The following is a 19,048-nucleotide window of genomic DNA, read 5'->3' as shown; positions in this document are numbered from 1 at the left end:
GCAGCTCGACGAGCTGCTTACGGACCCCCCGCCATTTTTCCAGCGGGGAGAAGGGTGAGGCGCGGTCCAAATCTTCCAGGATCTGGATCCGCGACTTCATGTACGCACCTCGGGACCCTATGAGCTGCAGGTTCCTCAGCGCGCCCTTCTTCTCTTTATACGCCTGCCACAGGGCTGGGTCCATAAGAACTAGGAGCAGGAGTAGGCAATTCAGCCCCTCGAGCCTGCTCCGCCATTCAATACGATCATGGCTGATCTCATCTCGGCCTCAACTCCATTTTCCTGCCCGTTCTCCATAACCCTTCAACCCATTACTAATTAAAAATCTGTCTATCTCCTCCTTAAATTTACTCAATGTCCCGGCATCCACCGCACTCTGGGGTAGTGAATTCCACAGACTCACGACCCTTTGAAAGAAATAATTTCTCATGTGTTTTTTAAATCTGCTACCCCTTATCCTAAAACTACAACCTCTCGTTCTAGATTGCCCCACCAGAGGAAACATCCCCTCTACGTCTACTTTGTCAATCCCCTTAATCATCTTATATATCTCAATTAGATCTTGTCTCATTCTTCTAAACTCTAGAGAGTAAAGGCCTAAGCTGCTCAATCTCTCTTCATAAGACAAACCCCTCATCTCTGGAATCAATCTAGTGAACCTCCTCTGAACTGCCTCCAATGTAACTACATCCCTCCTCAACTAAGGGGACCAAAACTGTACACAATACTCCAGGTGCGGTATCCCTCATGCCTTGTACAGTTGCAGCAACACTGCCCTACTTTTTAGTCTCTATTCCTTTAGCAATAAATGCCAAAATTCCAGTTGCCTTCCTTATTACCTGCTGTACCTGCATACTAGTTTTCAGCGAATCATGCACGAGGACACCCAGATCCCTCTGCACCGAAGCACTCTGAAGTTTCTCTCCATTTAGATAATAATTTGCCTTTCCATTTTTCCGACTAAAATGGATAACCTCACACTTATCCACGTTATCCAGATAATTATAGACCAGTGAGCCTGACGTCAGTGGTAGGGAAGCTGCTGGAGAAGATACTGAGGGATAGGATCTATTCCCATCTGGAAGAAAATGGGCTTATCAGTGATAGGCAACATGGTTTTGTGCAGGGAAGGTCATGTCTTACCAACTTAATAGAATTCTTTGAGGAAGTGACAAAGTTGATTGATGAGAGAAGGGCTGTAGATGTCATATACATGGACTTCAGTAAGGCGTTTGATAAGGTTCCCCATGGTAGGCTGATGGAGAAAGTGAAGTCGCATGGGGTCCAGGGTGTACTAGCTAGATGGATAAAGAACTGGCTGGGCAACAGGAGACAGAGAGTAGCAGTGGAAGGGAGTTTCTCAAAATGGAGACGTGTGACCAGTGGTGTTCCACAGGGATCCGTGCTGGGACCACTGTTGTTTGTGATATACATAAATGATTTGGAGGAAAGCATAAGTGGTCTGATTAGCAAGTTTGCAGACGACACTAGGATTGGTGGTCCTGGGGAAAATTGATGTACAGAGAGATTTGGGTGTTCAGGTCCATTGTTCCCTGAAGGTGGCAACGCAGGTCAATAGAGTGGTCAAGAAGGCATACAGCATGCTTTCCTTCATCGGACGGGGTATTGAGTACAAGAGTTGGCAGGTCATGTTACAGTTGTATAAGACTTTGGTTCGGCCACATTTGGAATACTGCGTGCAGTTCTGGTCGCCACATTACCAAAAGGATGTGGATGCTTTGGAGAGGGTGCAGAGGAGGTTCACCAGGATATTGCCTGGTATGGAGGGCACTAGCTATGAAGAGAGGTTGAGTAGATTAGGATTATTTTCATTAGAAAGACGGAGGTTGAGGGGGGACCTGATTGAGGTGTACAAAATTATGAGAGGTAAAAACAGGGTGGATAGCAAGAAGCTTTTTCCCAGAGTGGGGGATTCAATTACAAGGGGTCACGAGTTCAAAGTGAGAGGGGAAAAGTTTAGGGGGGATATGCGTGGAAAGTTCTTTACGCAGAGGGTGGTGGGTGCCTGGAACGCGTTGCCAGCGGAGGTGGTAGACGCGGGCACGATAGTGTCTTTTAAGATGTATCTAGACAGATACATGAATGGGCAGGAAGCAAATAGATACAGACCCTTAGAAAATAGGCGACATGTTTAGATAGAGGATCTGGATCGGCGCAGGCCTGGAGGGCCGAAGGGCCTGTTCCTGTGCTGTAATTTTCTTTGTTCTTTGTCCTAACTCCATCTGCCAAATTTTGGCCCATTCACCTAATCTATCCATATCCATTTGTAAATTTCTCATTTCTTTATTGCATCTTACTGTCCCACCTATTTTAGTGTCATCTGCAAATTTGGTTATAGTACCTTCTATCTCTGCATCCAAGGCATTTATATAGATTGTAAATAGTTGGGGCCCGAGGACCGAACCCTGTGGCACCCCACTAGTTACATCTTGCCAACCAGAAAAAGACCCATTTATCCCGACTCTCTGTTTTCTGTTGGTTAGCCAATCCTCTATCCAAGCTAATAAATTGTCCCTCACCCCATGTGATCTTACCTTGTGTATTAACCTTTTGTGTGGCACCTTATCAAATGCCTTCTGGAAGTCCAGATATACTACATCTACAGGATCCCCATTATCCTCTTTGCTTGTTACAGCTTTGAAGAACTCTGGTAAATTAGTCAAACATGATTTACCCTTCATAACACCATGCTGGCTCTGATGGATTGCGTTTTGACTTTCTAAATGCTCTGTTATTACTTCCTTAATAATGGATTCTAACAATTTCCCAATGACAGATGTTAAACTAACTGGTCGATAGTTTCCTACTTTCTGCCTCCCTCCCTTTTTGAATAAGGGCATTATATTAGCTTTTTTCCCAATCCACTGGAACCTTTCCCGTATCCAGGGAATTTTGGAATATTATAACCAACGGATCCCCTATGTCCGCTGCCACTTCCTTTAAGACCCTAGGATGTAGACCATCAGGCCCTGGGGACTTGTCTGCCTTCAATCCCAATAGTTTGCTCAGTACTTTTTCCCTAGTGATGATTGTTCTCAGTTCCTCTCTTTCTATAACCTCTGCATTACCTGTTACTATTGGAATGGTACTAGTGTCCTCCACCGTGAAAACTGAGGCAAAATACTGATTTAGTGTCTCTGCCATTTCTGTGTTCCCCTCTATTAACTCCCCAGTCTCATCCTCCATAGGACCAACATTCACTTTAGCTACTCTCTTACCTTTTATATACTTACAGAAGCTTTTGCTATCTGTTTTTATATTTTGCGCTAGTTTTCTTTCATAATTTACCTTTGCTCTTTTTATTACTTTTTTTAGTAACCCTTTGTTGATCTTTAAAAGTTTCCCAATCTTCCAGCCTGCTACTGGCATTTGCAATGCTGTAGTTTTTGTCTTTATGTTATCCTTAACTTCCTTGCTTAGCCATGGATGTTTTCCCCCCTCTTACAATCTTTTTTCCTCTCTGGAATATATTTTAGTTGGGATGAATTGAATATCTCCTTAAACACCTGCCACTGCGGGTCTGCGACGGCATGACCGAGGCGGGACTCCAAGTCGAGCACCTCCCTCTCTAGGCTCCCTCTCTTGTAGAAACCACTCGAAGTGTGACAACTCCATCCTTCAGTTCCTGCTCTCCAATTATAGCCACCAGAGGAATTCCTGTCTCCTCACAGTATTGGAGCTGGTTCAGGAGCTTTGGGTCCTTCTTGTACATAATTTCCGCCTTGATTACAGACTTCCAGAGCTCTGCCACCAACTTCATCCTCTCTTCCAGAAGCTTCTTCTGCGCCGAGGCAACAAGAGCCTGAGTTTCCGTTGTGCGGATTTTCTGATCTGAGGCCTCCATTTTCTGTTCTTGGTCGACCCTTTCGCATACTCCTGACAGAAGACACGGATGTGAGTCTTGCCCATGTCCCACCATAGCCTCAAGGAGGGGAAGCCCCCCTGCTTCCTTCTCCAGTCGGCCCAGAATCGACGGAATGAGTCCCAGAATCGCTCGTCCTCCAGCAGCCGGTTGTTAAAGTGCCAGTTCGCATACCCTGCCCGCGTGCTGAGCGGAGAGAACTCCACCCACACCAGGCGGTGGTCCGAGCACAGCAACAGCCGCATGGAGGCCACCGAGATGCAGGAGACGTAAGCCTGCGAAATGTAGAGGCGGTCAATTTGGGACCCTCCTCCTCCAGACCTCCATGTGAAGGCGCTGTATCTAACTCTGTACTGTATTTACTCTGTATCTAACCCCCGTACTGCACCTGTCCTGGGAGTGTTTGATGGGGACAGTGTAGAGGGAGCTTTACTCTGTATCTAACCCCCGGACTGTACCTGTCCTGGGAGTGTTTGATGGGGACAGTGTAGAGGGAGCTTTACTCTGTATCTAACCCCCGTACTGTACCTGTCCTGGGAGTGTTTGATGGGGACAGTGTCGAGGGAGCTTTACTCTGTATCTAACCCCGCGCTGTACCTGTCCTGGGAGTGTTTGATGGGGACAGTGTCGAGGGAGCTTTACTCTGTATCTAACCCCGCGCTGTACCTGTCCTGGGAGTGTTTGATGTGGACAGTGTAGAGGGAGCTTTACTCTGTATCTAACCCCCGTACTGTACCTGTCCGGGGAGTGTTTGATGGGGACAGTGTAGAGGGAGCTTTACTCTGTATCTAACCCCCGTGCTGGAGCTGCCCTGGGAGTGTTTGATGTGGACAGTGTCGAGGGAGCTTTACTCTGTAACTAACCCCGTGCTGTACCTGTCCTGGGAGTGCTGTGTCAATCCTAGGACCAGGTAAGTACTGGGTCTGGATTATGGGGCTCGAGACTCTGCAGTGGGGGCTCAAACCCACGAGCTTCTGACTGCGAGACGAGATTGGGACCCATTGAGCCAGTGCTAATTCACAATTAATATCTTAATTTGGTTCATCTTTTTTCAGATGCTGAAACATATGTTGACTTTGACTATGGCGCTGCAGATTTGGGTGAGTGAAGATTTGCAGGTCCTTTATCTTGTGTGTTGGTGACACAGGAAGTTGGTCAACTGACCTTTCAACTATGTGATGCTGATTTGTATAGAAGCTGAGCTGGGGGGCTATCAGACTCACACCCAGCTGCAAGGACCAAGGGGGTTTTGTACTGGGAAATCCCAACATGGGTCGAGTGATTGGGAACTCCAGCAGAAATTGGCCATTTTTACAGCAAATTATCACAAGCCAGTCTGGTTAGGCTATCAGAATAGAATTTAGGCTAAAACAGGGACTGTGGAGTGATCACACCTGGATTATGGTAATAGCACATTGTTCAGACAGTGTAGAGGGAGCTTTACTCTGTATCTAACCCCCCGTACTGTACCTGTCCTGGGAGTGTTTGATGGGGGACAGTGTAGAGGGAGCTTTACTCTGTATCTAACCCCCCGTACTGTACCTGTCCTGGGAGTGTTTGATGGGGGACAGTGTAGAGGGAGCTTTACTCTGTATCTAACCCCCGTGCTGTACCTGTCCTGGGAGTGTTTGATGGGGACAGTGTAGAGGGAGCTTTACTCTGTATCTAACCCCCGTACTGTACCTGTCCTGGGGAGTGTTTGATGGGGACAGTGTAGAGGGAGCTTTACTCTGTATCTAACCCCCGTACTGTACCTGTCCTGGGAGTGTTTGATGGGGACAGTGTAGAGGGAGCTTTACTCTGTATCTAACCCCCCGTACTGTACCTGTCCTGGGAGTGTTTGATGGGGGACAGTGTAGAGGGAGCTTTACTCTGTATCTAACCCCCGTACTGTACCTGTCCTGGGAGTGTTTGATGGGGACAGTGTAGAGGGAGCTTTACTCTGTATCTAACCCCCCGTACTGTACCTGTCCTGGGAGTGTTTGATGGGGACAGTGTAGAGGGAGCTTTACTCTGTATCTAACCCCCGTACTGTACCTGTCCTGGGAGTGTTTGATGGGGGACAGTGTAGAGGGAGCTTTACTCTGTATCTAACCCCCGTTTTTTTTTCGCGGAAGGCCTCAAGCGTGCCGGTGGACACCGCATGCTCCTTCTCCAGGGACACCCGGGCGCGAATGTAACCTTGGAAGAGGGGCAGGCAATCGGGGAGGACGGACCACCCGAACGCCCGCAGCCTGGACCTGTGAATTGCCACCTTGGCCAGGCCCAGGAGCAGACCGACGAGGTGATCCTCCTCCCAGTGTATCTAACCCCGTGTTGTACCTGTGCTGGGAGTGTTTGGGACAGTGTAGAGGGAGCTTTACCCTGTATCTAACACCTTTATTTTTTACAGTCTACAGGGAGCTTTATTCTGTATCTAATCCCTGCTTTTTTTTCCCCCTTTATATACACACTTATATTTTTAAAATAACTTTATTAAAAACAGAAATAAACAAAAACTCAAATTAAAATGCCATTTTCGGCGTTGACAATGCACTCCAGTCCCTGCGGTGCCCACCGGTCGCGGAAGGCCTCAAGCGTACCGGCGGACACCGCATGCTCCTTTTCCAGGGACACCCCGGCGCGAACGTAACCGCGGAAGAGGGGCAGGCAATCGGGGAGGGCGGACCCCCCGACGGCCCGCAACCTGGACCTGTGAATTGCCACCTTGGCCAGGCCCAGGAGCAGACCGACAAGGAGATCCTCCTCCCGGCCCAAGCCCCTCCGCACCGGGTGCCCAAAGATCAGGAGCGTGGGACTGAAGTGCAGCCAGAATTTGAGGAGCAGCCCCTTCAGATACTCAAATAGGGGCTGCAACCTCGCACACTCCGTATAAATGTGGAACACGGACTCGTCCAGGCCGCAGAAAGTACAGGTGGCCTGGGAGTCCGTGAACCTACTTAAAAGCCTATTGCACGGGACTGCTCTGTGCAGCACCCTCCACCCCAGGTCCCCGATGTAAAGGGGGAAGACTCCCGCGTAGAGAGACCTCCATCGGGGTTTCCCCTCGCCGCCAGATGGCAACATGGACCGCCAGGGCGTGTCCGGCCGGCTGACGAGGGCGAGGAAGTGGAGTGTGTGCAGGAGCAGCCCGTACAGGAAACCCCTCCGCGCCGATTGGAATGGCACGGAGGGAATTTCTGAGAGGCGGCTCGGGTTGTGTGGGACCGGCTCCCGAGGAGGGTTTCGGGGCCTGGGTCCAATGAGCAGTTCCGGCGACCCCCCTCCTCCAGACCTCCACGTGAAGGCGCTGGAGTCGGGATGGAGATTCCGCCAGACGTCCACCAAGTTAAGGGAGCTGATCAGTCCCCTCAACTTCTCCACCGACGCTTGGCCGCGCTGGAGACCGGAGCGATCCCCCACCTCGAGGGTGCAGTTAAAATCCCCCCCGAGGATGATGCACTCGCCGCTATTGATGGAGCTCAAGAGAGCGGACACTTCTTCAAAGAAGCGCGCTTGCAACGCGCCGGGCCTGGGCGCGTACACGTTCACAAAGTGGAGCGGCACGCTACCCAGGCGAACGGCGAGGTGGAGCAAGCGGCCCGGCACTAGCTCCTTGACCCCCAAGATCTCCGGCTGAAAAGTCGGGGCCAACAAGATAGCCACCCCACTAGAAATAGGGGTGAGGTGACTCATGTAGACCCCACCCTGCCACTCCAGGAGCCAGGTGGCTTCGTCTCCCGGAACGGTGTGGGTTTCCTGCAGAAAGCTCACCGCGTATCTCCCTTCCCTGAGGACTGAGAGATTGTGAAATCTGCGGTGAGCCCCTCTGCTGCCGTTGATGTTGAGGCTGGCTATGGTTATCTTCATGTCAAAGGTAATTAAAACCCGTCACAAACACCTCACTGTGAGGAGGGAGTGGAAGTGCACCTGGCCCTCCACTCCCCCAGCAACCCATTGAGGAACACATTAAAACGGCGCCTCTCAACCAGTTTCACGCCCGCGCGCTTGCCCGCTTTCTTAAGGGCGGCACGGACGGACTGGATGATCAGCGCCAGATTCGACCAACGGCCGAGGGCCAGCTGAACTTCATTGCAGCAACCCCTGCAAGCCGCGAGGAAATCCCGGAGTTCCGCAGTGGGGATGAGAGGAGATTCGGTGGGAGGCACGAGGGACTCCACCACCTCACTGGCGATGGAATCAAGATCATCCTCCGTGCCCCACACCGAATCCCCATCCTCCTCCGGGTCGTCACCACCAGCGGCCGACACATCCACCACACACTGTGGGGCGGATGCCCCTGCCGCACCAGCTGGTCCTGCCTCCGTCACGATCCCACCCCCAGGATCGATGGCGGAGGAGTCCTCTCTGGGTTCTATTGTGAAACTGGAGCCTGTAGGCACCAGCGGTTCAGGACCCCCCTCCACCTCCGTCCCCAGGCCAATTTATGGTCCAGGGGAGACAGAAGTTCTCGACTCCAGAAATCCAGCCGGAACCGAGACCGGAGGCGGAGAGAGGAGGCCATCTCCTGCTCCGCCAGCACCCACAGGCCCAGCAGATGGGGCAGAATTCTCAGTTATGACCGGGTCGGGTGTCTCCTGGTTGGTGGTGGACTCCGGCTGGGAGGGCCAACCCTCTGGGGCCTCGCCCTCCCCTTCATTCAGGGCACCCAACCCAGTAGCAGTGGCAGAATGGGCGGCGTCCCCAGGCTCCCCCACCACAAGCAGGGCCCCACTTACTCCTTCAAGAGGGGCCTCAAGTACCGGGGCCTTCCCCTCCCCTCCATCCTGAGGAATAGGGAGCTCCTGCCTGGACTTTGTCGCCTTGGTGGTGGCGGTAGGGGAAACCTGGGGACCCGAAACAGGAGACAGCTCCCCTCCAACAGATAGGCCCTGCGCCTCAGGGCCCCTCGTTACCTCTGTGGAGGGGTGCCTTCTCCTCTTTTTCCCACCAGGGCGCAGAGGCTCAGAGACCTCCATGTCATCAGAGGCCTCCGCCTCCGCACCCTCCTTTTTAGTCACCCTGGGCCTGAGCCCAGCCCTGGGACAGGTGGATTCCGTGAGAACGGGCTTTGAGCTGAGCTCAGGCTCGGGTCGTTTCAATGTGTCCAGGGGATGCTTCTTTTGCCTCCGCATCTTCCTTCCACTCGGACGGGCACTCCCCTCCCCACTGGAGGCTGTGAAAACCACAGCCTCCAGAACCGACTGAGTGGTGTCTGTTGGATGTGTGGGGGGAGTGGGAGGAGGTGCTGTGGAATCACTCTGGGCCGCTGAGGTGGAGCTGGCGGCTGGGAGGTTGGGGCAGTTCTTACGAACATGCCCCACCCCCTTGCAGACGTGGCACCGCGCCCCGTCCGAGGTCCAAAAGACGCGGTAGGCCGTCCCCTGGAACTCCACATTAAATTGGCCTTCCAAGTCCTCCTCCCGCGCCAGCTGCATAAATAACTGGCGGCGGAAGGAGTAGACATGTTGGAGGCTGTGTTCCCGAAGACCAAGCCGGACTGGGGTGATCCCTGACCTCACCTCCCCCAGATGGTGCAGGTGGGGGAGGAGGAGCTCACTGGAATGAAGGGCGGGACGTTTGATAACATTATCCGCTGCGCAGTGGCCCCCAGAGGGTCCACTGGCAGGAAAGTCCCCCCCCCACAGTGAGCCCCTTACTCAGGGCCAGGGACACGGCCCGCTCGGTCTTTAGAAAAAACACAGCCTTCCCATACATCAGCCATTGCCTTCACACAGGCCTCAATGGACATGTTGGGGTGGGGATAGTTCTTCACCCCATGGCTGGATGTTATTAATTTAAAAGGTGACGGGGCCACGTGGGCAGCCACAGAGGCTGCAGCTGCATAGGTTGTAGAGGGCCCCGCCACCTGTGATGAAGGGCTAGCCATGGGTCTAAGAGCTAACCCACCCCAAATTGTAGGCTTGAAAATAACTTTATGCACAAAACAAACAAACAACAGGTTAGGGGAGAGGCTGAGGGAATGGAGGAGAGGGAAAGACAGGCTGTAAGTGATGACTTTCTTTCCTTTCTGGAGGTGGTGCACACAGCACACTTAAAACAGTCTCTGCCAGCACACTTGGTCTTCCGGTCTTCTGGTTGGGGGAGGCGTCTTCACCTAGGCCAGCTGAAGCTGACCAGGCACTATTTATCCCCTTCTGTATATTAGCCAGGCAGCTTCAGCTGACTCAGGCTGGGCAATTGGGGTGGGGAGGGAGCTTCCCTGCAACTTTAGTGCAACTGCACAGCTCCCTGCAGAATTGTATAGCCCCCACCCCTTGTTCTTCTGGCCTCTTCCACCTCCCACAACAGTCCAAATGAAATGAGTCTGGTGCTCAACACCCACCTCCAAATACAGGCTTATTCCAAAAGTCTTTCCTCTGCAGCAAATGTTGAAAGGTTTTTGCAGTTTCTCCTCAGCTCTCCCTCTCCAGCAGCACCTCCAGCAACTGACTGCAGCACTGTCAGCTGCACCTCGTTGATGCACTCTGGAGTCCCAATTAGGAAGCAGCCAACCCCCGTGCTGTACCTGTCCTGGGGAGTGTTTGATGGGGGACAGTGTAGAGGGAGCTTTACTCTGTATCTAACCCCCGTACTGTACCTGTCCTGGGGAGTGTTTGATGGGGACAGTGTAGAGGGGGCTTTACTCTGTATCTAACCCCCGTTTTTTTTTTTTCTTTTTTTTTTGTAAGTATGGGAGTAACAGAGGGATCTTTACTCAGTACCTTAACATTTTTTTTTGTGTTCTACATTTCCAACTCTGATCTACTGAGTGTGCATTTGCATCCCTTACTCTGCAAACTGTGGACCACAACCCTGCCCTCTGGATTTCTCTCCCTAAACTCTACAGTCTCACTAGCCCCTTCTGAGAACATCTTTACTCACCTCCCATTTTTTTTTTTAGTGTAGAGGGAGCTTTACTCTGTATCTAACCCCCGTTTTTTTTTACTCTGTATCTAACCCCCGTGCTGTACCTGTCCTGGGAGTGTTTGATGGGGACAGGGTAGAGGGAGCTTTACTCTGTATCTAACCCCCGTACTGTACCTGTCCTGGGAGTGTTTGATGGGGACAGGGTAGAGGGAGCTTTACTCTGTATCTAACCCCCGTTTTTTTTTACAGTAAGACCAGGTGAAAGCTGAGAAGGGCCCCTAGACATCTTTATCACCTTGTCGTAACAACGGGCTCCCTATAGAATTAGGCAGCCCCGCCTCTGGGATCTTCCAACACCTCCTCCCTCCCCTAACAGTTCAAACAAATGTTCTCTGGTGCTCCAACACCCACCTCTCCAAAATGATTTGTAGGTCTTTGTCCTTACAAAATAGAAACAGTTCCACAGTTGAATTTGTAAGTTGCAGCTCTCTCCACTCTCCTCTCCAGTTGCAGCTCTCTCCACTCTCCTCTCCAGTTGCAGCTCTCTCCACTCTCCTCTCCAGTTGCAGCTCTCTCCACTCTCCTCTCCAGTTGCAGCTCTCTCCACTCTTCTCTCCAGTTGCAGCTCTCTCCACTCTCCTCTCCAGTTGCAGCTCTCTCCACTCTCCTCTCCAGTTGCAGCTCTCTCCACTCTTCTCTCCAGTTGCAGCTCTCTCCACTCTCCTCTCCAGTTGCAGCTCTCTCCACTCTCCTCTCCAGTTGCAGCTCCCACAGCCTGCTCAGGTGCAGCTGGTTCACCTAATTGCACACAGGAAGTGCTCCAGCCAATCCTGTTTCTTTTTAATGCTATTGATTTTATTTTCACAGTAACTTCTGCCAACAAGCCAGAGTGCAATTTACATAACCACACTTACGTCTGCAGAAAATGCTCAGCAGATTTAGCCATCATCTCGTGACTGCCAAATTTAAGAACTGTCCTGAAACCCCATAGAACGAAAATGGAGATCATAACACTTTATTTGCGAAACTTGACGAAACAGCAAATCAGTGAGAGGCTGTAATTCTTCGACCATGTTTTACCAGTTGAAAACAAAATTATGTAGCGCCAAGCACTCCAAGTGAAGCAAAGCAGCTGCTAGGGCAATAGAATCCTAGTGCAAAAATGCCCATTTAGTTTTGACACAACAACTAGTATCAGACTTGCATTTCATCGTGGAGACATAAATATAAATCTTTCACTTGCATTTATGTAGGCTTGGGGACAACAAAATAGTTCAAATACTTTGAGAATGGGTTGGCAGATTTTCATCTAATTACTGCCCTTTTTTTCATCTAACCCCCGTGCTGTACCTGTCCTGGGAGTGTTTGACGGGACAGTGTAGAGGGAGCTTTACTCTGTATCTATCCCCGTTTTTTTTTCCCTGGGAGTGTTTGACGGGACAGTGTAGAGGGAGCTTTACTCTGTATCTATCCCCGTTTTTTTTTCCCTGGGAGTGTTTGACGGGACAGTGTAGAGGGAGCTTTACTCTGTATCTATCCCCGTTTTTTTTTTCCCTGGGAGTGTTTGACGGGACAGTGTAGAGGGAGCTTTAGTCTGTATCTATCCCCGTTTTTTTTTTCCCTGGGAGTGTTTGACGGGACAGTGTAGAGGGAGATTTAATCTGTATCTAACCCCATGCTGTCCTGGGAGTGCAAGTGAGGCAGTTTTTATGTCTTGTGGCAAGATGAAAGATTCTTTCTTCATTTGACAGACCTCCCGTTTGATCTCATGGAAGAACAAATGATGTACCCCTCATATCCATACTCTGGTAAGATTTGACTGGGGATTTTGAATAAATTGTTGTGGGTAGGTGGGAGCGGGAGATGAGGGATAAAGGAGAGAATGCAAAACCTGCGACCTTTTTATCTAAATGGAGAGAAACTTCAGAGTGCTTCGGTGCAGAGGGATCTGGGTGTCCTTGTGCATGAATCGCAGAAAACTAGTTTGCAGGTAAAGCAGGTAATAAGGAAGGCATTTTGGCATTTATTGCTAAAGGAATAGAGTATAAAAGTAGGGAAGTGTTGCTGCAACTGTACAAGGCATTAGTGAGACCGCACCTGGAGTATTGCGTACAGTTTTGGTCCCCTTAGTTGAGGAGGGATGTAGTTGCATTGGAGGCAGTTCAGAGGAGGTTCACTAGATTGATTCCAGAGACGAGGGGTTTGTCTTATGGAGAGAGAGCGAGAGTTTAGAAGAATGAGAGGAGATCCAATTGAGGTATACAAGATGATTAAGGGGATTGACAAAGTAGACGTAGAGGGGATGTCTCCTCTTGTGGGGCAATCTAGAACGAGAGGTCATAGTTTTAGGATAAGGGGTAGCAGATTTAAAACAGAGATGAGGAGAAATTACTTCTCTCAAAGGGTCGTGAGTCTGTGGAATTCACTACCCCAGAGTGCGGTGGATGCCGGGACATTGAGTAAATTTAAGGAGATAGACAGATTTTTAATTAGTAATGGGTTGAAGGGTTATGGAGAACGGGCAGGAAAGTGGAGTTGAGGCCGAGATGAGATCAGCCATGATCGTATTGAAAGGCGGAGCAGGCTCGAGGGGCTGAATGGCCTACTCCTGCTCCTACTTCTTATTTTCTTTTATGAAGTCACTGCACCGTTGACGGGCGAGGCCTGATTTTAACTCCAGACTCAGTATAGGCCATCCAACCCCTCACCACCCTCATTCCCAGGGTCGCCAAGTCTAGTCGGATGTGTTCCTGGAGGGATTGCTGTAGTCGGCCTGTTCAGGGGAGGGTGCTTTTGAAACCAGGCCTGCGATGAGCTGCTGGTGTGGTGGGGGGGGGGGTCCGTTCCTGAGACGGAGGTGTCAGTGGGGGTCAGTATCCCAGAGATGGTTTACATTGTAGGGTCTACCACCGCACCCCTCCCTACACGAGCTGCCACAACCGCCCCCGACCTCAGGACATCCCAGAGTGTTTCACAGACATGTGTACATATCCTCGCCGTGTCATCCTGATTGTCATAGTAACCAGGGACAGGGTGACAGGACCCCTCTGACAGTGCAGCACTCCCTCAGTGCTGACCCTCCGACAGTGCAGCACTCCCTCAGTACTGACCCTCTGACAGTGCAGCACTCCCTCAATATTGACCCTCCGACAGTGAGCGCTCCCTCAGTACTGACCCTCCGACAGTGCAGCACTCCCTCAGTGCTGACCCTCCGACAGTGCAGCACTCCCTCAGTACTGACCCTCCGACTGTGTGGCGCTCCCTCAGTACTGACCCTCCGACTGTGTGGCGCTCCCTCAGTACTGACCCTCCGACTGTGTGGCACTCCCTCAGTACTGACCCTCCGACAGTGCGGAGCTCCCTCAGTACTGACCCTCCGACAGTGCGGCGCTCCCTCAGTACTGACCCTCCGACAGTGCGGTGCTCCCTCAGTACTGACCCTCCGACAGTGCAGCACTCCCTCAGTACTGACCCTCCAACAGTGCAGCACTCCCTCAGTATTGACCCTCCGACAGTGAGCGCTCCCTCAGTACTGACCCTCCGACAGTGCAGCACTCCCTCAGTACTGACCCTCCGACAGTGCAGCACTCCCTCAGTACTGACCCTCCAACAGTGCAGCACTCCCTCAATATTGACCCTCCGACAGTGAGCGCTCCCTCAGTACTGACCCTCCGACAGTGCGGCGCTCCCTCAGTACTGACACCTGGGGGAGTGTCGGGCCTGGATTGTGGGGCTCGAGTCTCCAGAGTGGGGGCTCGAACCCACCGTCTTCTGACTCAGATTCGAGTGGGAGACTGACTGAGACACAGCTTACCTTGCAGAATTAGTCAACAACTCCATGCTCGTTGTTATCATGTGACTACCTGGACGCCAGGGGGAGAACTGGACGGACCTCAATCTTTTCTCAACTGGACGTCCTTCTCTTTCTAATGAGGTAAATCAGCCAGGAGGTTGAAACGGTTCAGCAGAGTGCTTTGACATCCCTTGCCTGAGCGGCAAGGCGGGGTCTGTGACAGGCAGGGCCGTCAATGCCTAGCTATGATCTGTGGCGCTGTGCACAGAGCTCTGCCTTCGTCTCACACAGTCTCTCCCTCTCACACTCCCACACAGCGGATGGCGATCCTCACTTTGTGGTCAAGGTGCCGCACTCGAACGAGACCATTTGCTTCACCATTGACGGGCGTGCGAACGACACCCTGCGTCTGGTCGAGGACCCTCTCTCAGGTAGGGGGCCGCTCACCGGCCGGCCTTTTACGAGTGGGTGAGCGGGCCGTGCGAGCGAGGTGGGGGGGTGGGGGGGGGTTGGTGGTGTGAGAGTGTGTGTGAGTACTGGCCGATGTTTCACCCAGTGTAACTTACCTCATTATAAAATATCATGAACAGGTACATTAAATAATCAAAAAGGCGGAAGGAATGCTGGCCTTTATATCTCGAGGACTGGAATACAAGGGGGTAGAAGTCATGCTTCAGCTATACAAAGCCCTGGTTAGACCCACACCTGGAGTATTGTGAACAGTTCTGGGCACCACACCTTGGGAAGACGATATTGGTCTTGGAGGGAGTGCAGTGGAGATTTACCAGAATGATGCCAGGTCTCCAAGGGTTAAATTACGAGGGGCGATTACACAAACTAGGGTTAACATTTCAGGTCTGTGACCTTTGATCAGATATTCTATGATTGTAAGACGGGCTTAACGTGATAAATGTTTCTGTCCCATTCAATGTCTTCCCACAGGGGTCACTGTCGATGGCCATTTAATAGAAGCTCCAGTCAACCCAAAACACAAGAACTGCCCTCGCACCTTCTTTGACCGCATGTCCGTGCGGGTGGCGAGTCCGGCAGCGGGGTCAGGGGTCAGAGGATACAGGGTCAACGTCAGCCGGGATGGTATCACCCTGGAAGGGGAGCACCAGCTCGCCATCGCTTGGAACTCCAGCTCCGTCACCAGCAAGCCGGGCTTGCGGGTCTCTGTGTCTCGATCGGCTGGAGTCACCGTTAGGATCGGGGCGAAAACCGAATTCCTGATCCTGCTCCACCGCTACGCTCACCCCTCCCACCTCCAGCTCGACCATCTCGGGTTTTACGTCGTGCGGGGTGATGGGCTTTCCCAACATGCTCAAGGGTTGCTAGGTGAGTAACAGTTAGTACAACCATTTTATATCATTGGCTTTGTCCGAAACCCCTCGATTAGATTCCAGTCTGTAACTCATCCCCGGGTATCTGTTACTCGACATATAAACCCCTTGATTAGATTCCAGTCTGTAACTCACTCCCGGGTATCTGTTATTCTATATATAAACCCCCCGAACCCCTCGATTAGATTCCAGTCTGTAACTCACTCCCGGGTATCTGTTATTCTATATATAAACCCCCCGAACCTCTCGATTAGATTCCAGTCTGTAACTCACTCCAGGGTATCTGTTATTCTATATATAAACCACCCCGAACCCCTCGACTAGATTCCAGTCTGTAACTCACTCCCGGGTATCTGTTCTTCTATATATAAACCCCACCGAACCCCTCGATTAGATTCCAGTCTGTAACTCACTCCCGGGTATCTGTTATTCTATATATAAACCCGCCCGAACCCCTCGATTTGACCCTAGCTTTAACTCACTCCGGGGTATCTGTTATTCTATATATAAACCCGCCCGAACCCCTCGATTTGATTCCAGTCTGTAACTCACTCCCGGGTATCTGTTATTCTATATATAAACCCGCCCGAACCCCTCGATTTGACCCTAGCTTTAACTCACTCCCGGGTATCTGTTATTCTATATATAAACCCGCCCGAACCCCTCGATTTGACCCTAGCTTTAACTCACTCCCGGGTATCTGTTATTCTATATATAAACCCGCCCGAACCCCTCGATTTGACCCTAGCTTTAACTCACTCCGGGGTATCTGTTATTCTATATATAAACCCGCCCGAACCCCTCGATTTGATTCCAGTCTGTAACTCACTCCCGGGTATCTGTTATTCTATATATAAACCCGCCCGAACCCCTCGATTTGATTCCAGTCTGTAACTCACTCCCGGGTATCTGTTATTCCATATATAAACCCGCCCGAACCCCTCGATTTGACCCTAGCTTTAACTCACTCCGGGGTATCTGTTATTCTATATATAAACCCGCCCGAACCCCTCGATTTGATTCCAGTCTGTAACTCACTCCCAGGTATCTGTTATTCTATATATAAACCCGCCCGAACCCCTCGATTTGACCCTAGCTTTAACTCACTCCCGGGTATCTGTTATTCTATATATAAACCCGCCCGAACCCCTCGATTTGACCCTAGCTTTAACTCACTCCCGGGTATCTGTTATTCTATATATAAACCCGCCCGAACCCCTCGATTTGACCCTAGCTTTAACTCACTCCGGGGTATCTGTTATTCTATATATAAACCCGCCCGAACCCCTCGATTTGACCCTAGCTTTAACTCACTCCCGGGTATCTGTTATTCTATATATAAACCCGCCCGAACCCCTCGATTTGACCCTAGCTTTAACTCACTCCCAGCTGCCCATGAGATTTTGACAGACTGATGCTGTTGTTTCAGGACAATTTCAGCACACCGATATTCGCCTCCACAGGCCGTCGTTTGGTGGAAGGGGCCGGGGTCCAGGTCCGGCCGAGCTCAGGCGTGGGGGTCGAAAGGTCGCGGTCAGCCTGACGTCGAAGACGCTGAAGGACTCGCCCTTGCCCGCTCACGTGGCGCCGTGCTGGCTGGTCCGTCGGCAGGATGTCGAGCGTCTGATTGGTGGCACTTACGTGGACTTTGTCGTCCCCCGGCTCCTTGGCGCCTGAGCATGTGGCCTGTAGCTTCTTGCTCTCTCCTGGTCGGGAGGGATATCGTCCTGACCGAACCTCTTCACAGAATGTGCTGCTAAAACCGCTCGATCACCGCAACCTCTCCAAACCAGCAGCCACGGAGGATGGGATGACTGACGCCAGTTACTCCCGTCTTCTTTAAACAACTTGTCCGACACCTTTTTAATTTCATTTGACTAAAATGGCTCCCTCTGACCAGAGCTGGTGATTCAATAGAACATACAGCACAGAAACAGGCCATTCGGTCCATCTGCTCCATGTCGGTGTTTATCCTCCAGATGAGCCTCCTCCCACCCGCTACTTCATCTCTCCCCGCCCCCCCCGAAACCATATCTTTCTGTTCCTTTCTCCCTCATGTGTTTATCCAGCTTCCCCCTTAAATACATCGATACTATTCACCTCAACCACTCCCTGTGGGAGCGAGTTCCACATTCTCACCACTCTCTGTCCACCATCCAGAAGGCACAAGTCAGGAGTGCGATGGAATACTCTCCACTTGCCTGGATGGGTGCAGCTCCAACAACACTCAAGAAGCTCGACACCATCCAGGACAAAGCAGCCCGCTTGATCGGTACCTCATCCACTCCCTTCAACCTTCACTCCCTCCACCACCGATGCACAGTGGCAGCAGTGTGTACCATCTACAAGATGCACTGCAGCAACTCACCGAGGCTCCCTCGACAGCACCTTCCAAACCCGCGACCTCTACCACCTAGAAGGACAAGGGCAGCAGACACATGGGAACACCACCACCTGCAAGTTCCCCACACACCATCCTGACTTGGAACTAAATCGCCGTTCCTTCACTGTCGCTGGGTCAAAATCCTGGAACCCCTTTCCTAACAGCACTGTGGGTGTACCTACCCCACATGGACTGCAGCGGTTCAAGAAGGCAGCTCACCACCACCTTCTCAAGGGGCAATTAGGGAGGGGCAATGCATGCTGTCGTTTGAATTTTAAGCCCCAGATCCCACAGGTCACCTCCCCACCCTGGACATGCTGCAGGTGGTGAAGGCTGCTGGCTAATCCCCCATGGGGGGGAATCACAGCTGGCTGCTGTGTTTGGGGGTTTATGTGCAGGTTCCATCAACGTCCTGTTGGGGAAATTGAGCACAGAGTGGCAATTACTGATTTTCTGGTTAAGTGCTGGTGGCAGAGGTTAATCCAGACCCTTGTTGCGGTATCCCACCCTCAATATTGACCCAGCGCAGTTTACATCTGCGGAACACAAAGAAAACCTTGCGTCTCTCCAGCACCTTTCACCACCTCAGGTGTCCCAAAGCACCTCACAGCCAATCAAGTACTCTCAAGGTGGAGTCACTGTCATAACGTCGGAAACGTGGCAACCAATTTACACACAGTAAGATCCCGCAAGGAGCAAATCGATCAATATCGTTTCCAGGACACTGGGGAGACCTCCCACCACCCCCTGCCTCCACCAACACCCATCCCCCCCTACCCCACCCACTGCTCATCTTC

At 51.5% G+C, this 19,048-nt stretch overlaps 1 protein-coding gene across 1 annotated transcript in view; it reads left to right on the top strand.

Annotated features, from left to right (window-relative positions):
- Positions 1-18,685, top strand: part of itih6 (inter-alpha-trypsin inhibitor heavy chain family member 6) — a 67,126-nt gene extending 48,441 nt beyond the window's left edge. Inside the window, exons 15-19 of the mRNA XM_068024302.1 lie at positions 4,939-4,983; positions 12,484-12,540; positions 14,843-14,956; positions 15,468-15,863; positions 17,298-18,685. Of these exons, the coding sequence (XP_067880403.1) occupies positions 4,939-4,983; positions 12,484-12,540; positions 14,843-14,956; positions 15,468-15,863; positions 17,298-17,545 (860 nt within the window). The 3' untranslated portion in view covers positions 17,546-18,685. The remainder of the gene's footprint in view (positions 1-4,938; positions 4,984-12,483; positions 12,541-14,842; positions 14,957-15,467; positions 15,864-17,297) is intronic.
- Positions 18,686-19,048: the final 363 nt, after the last annotated feature.

The sequence above is a fragment of the Heterodontus francisci genome, chromosome 49, assembly GCF_036365525.1.
Source record: "Heterodontus francisci isolate sHetFra1 chromosome 49, sHetFra1.hap1, whole genome shotgun sequence".
NCBI lineage: Eukaryota > Metazoa > Chordata > Chondrichthyes > Heterodontiformes > Heterodontidae > Heterodontus > Heterodontus francisci.
The sequence above is the reverse complement of the archived record's forward strand: the minus strand, read 5'-3'. Positions and strand labels throughout refer to the sequence as shown.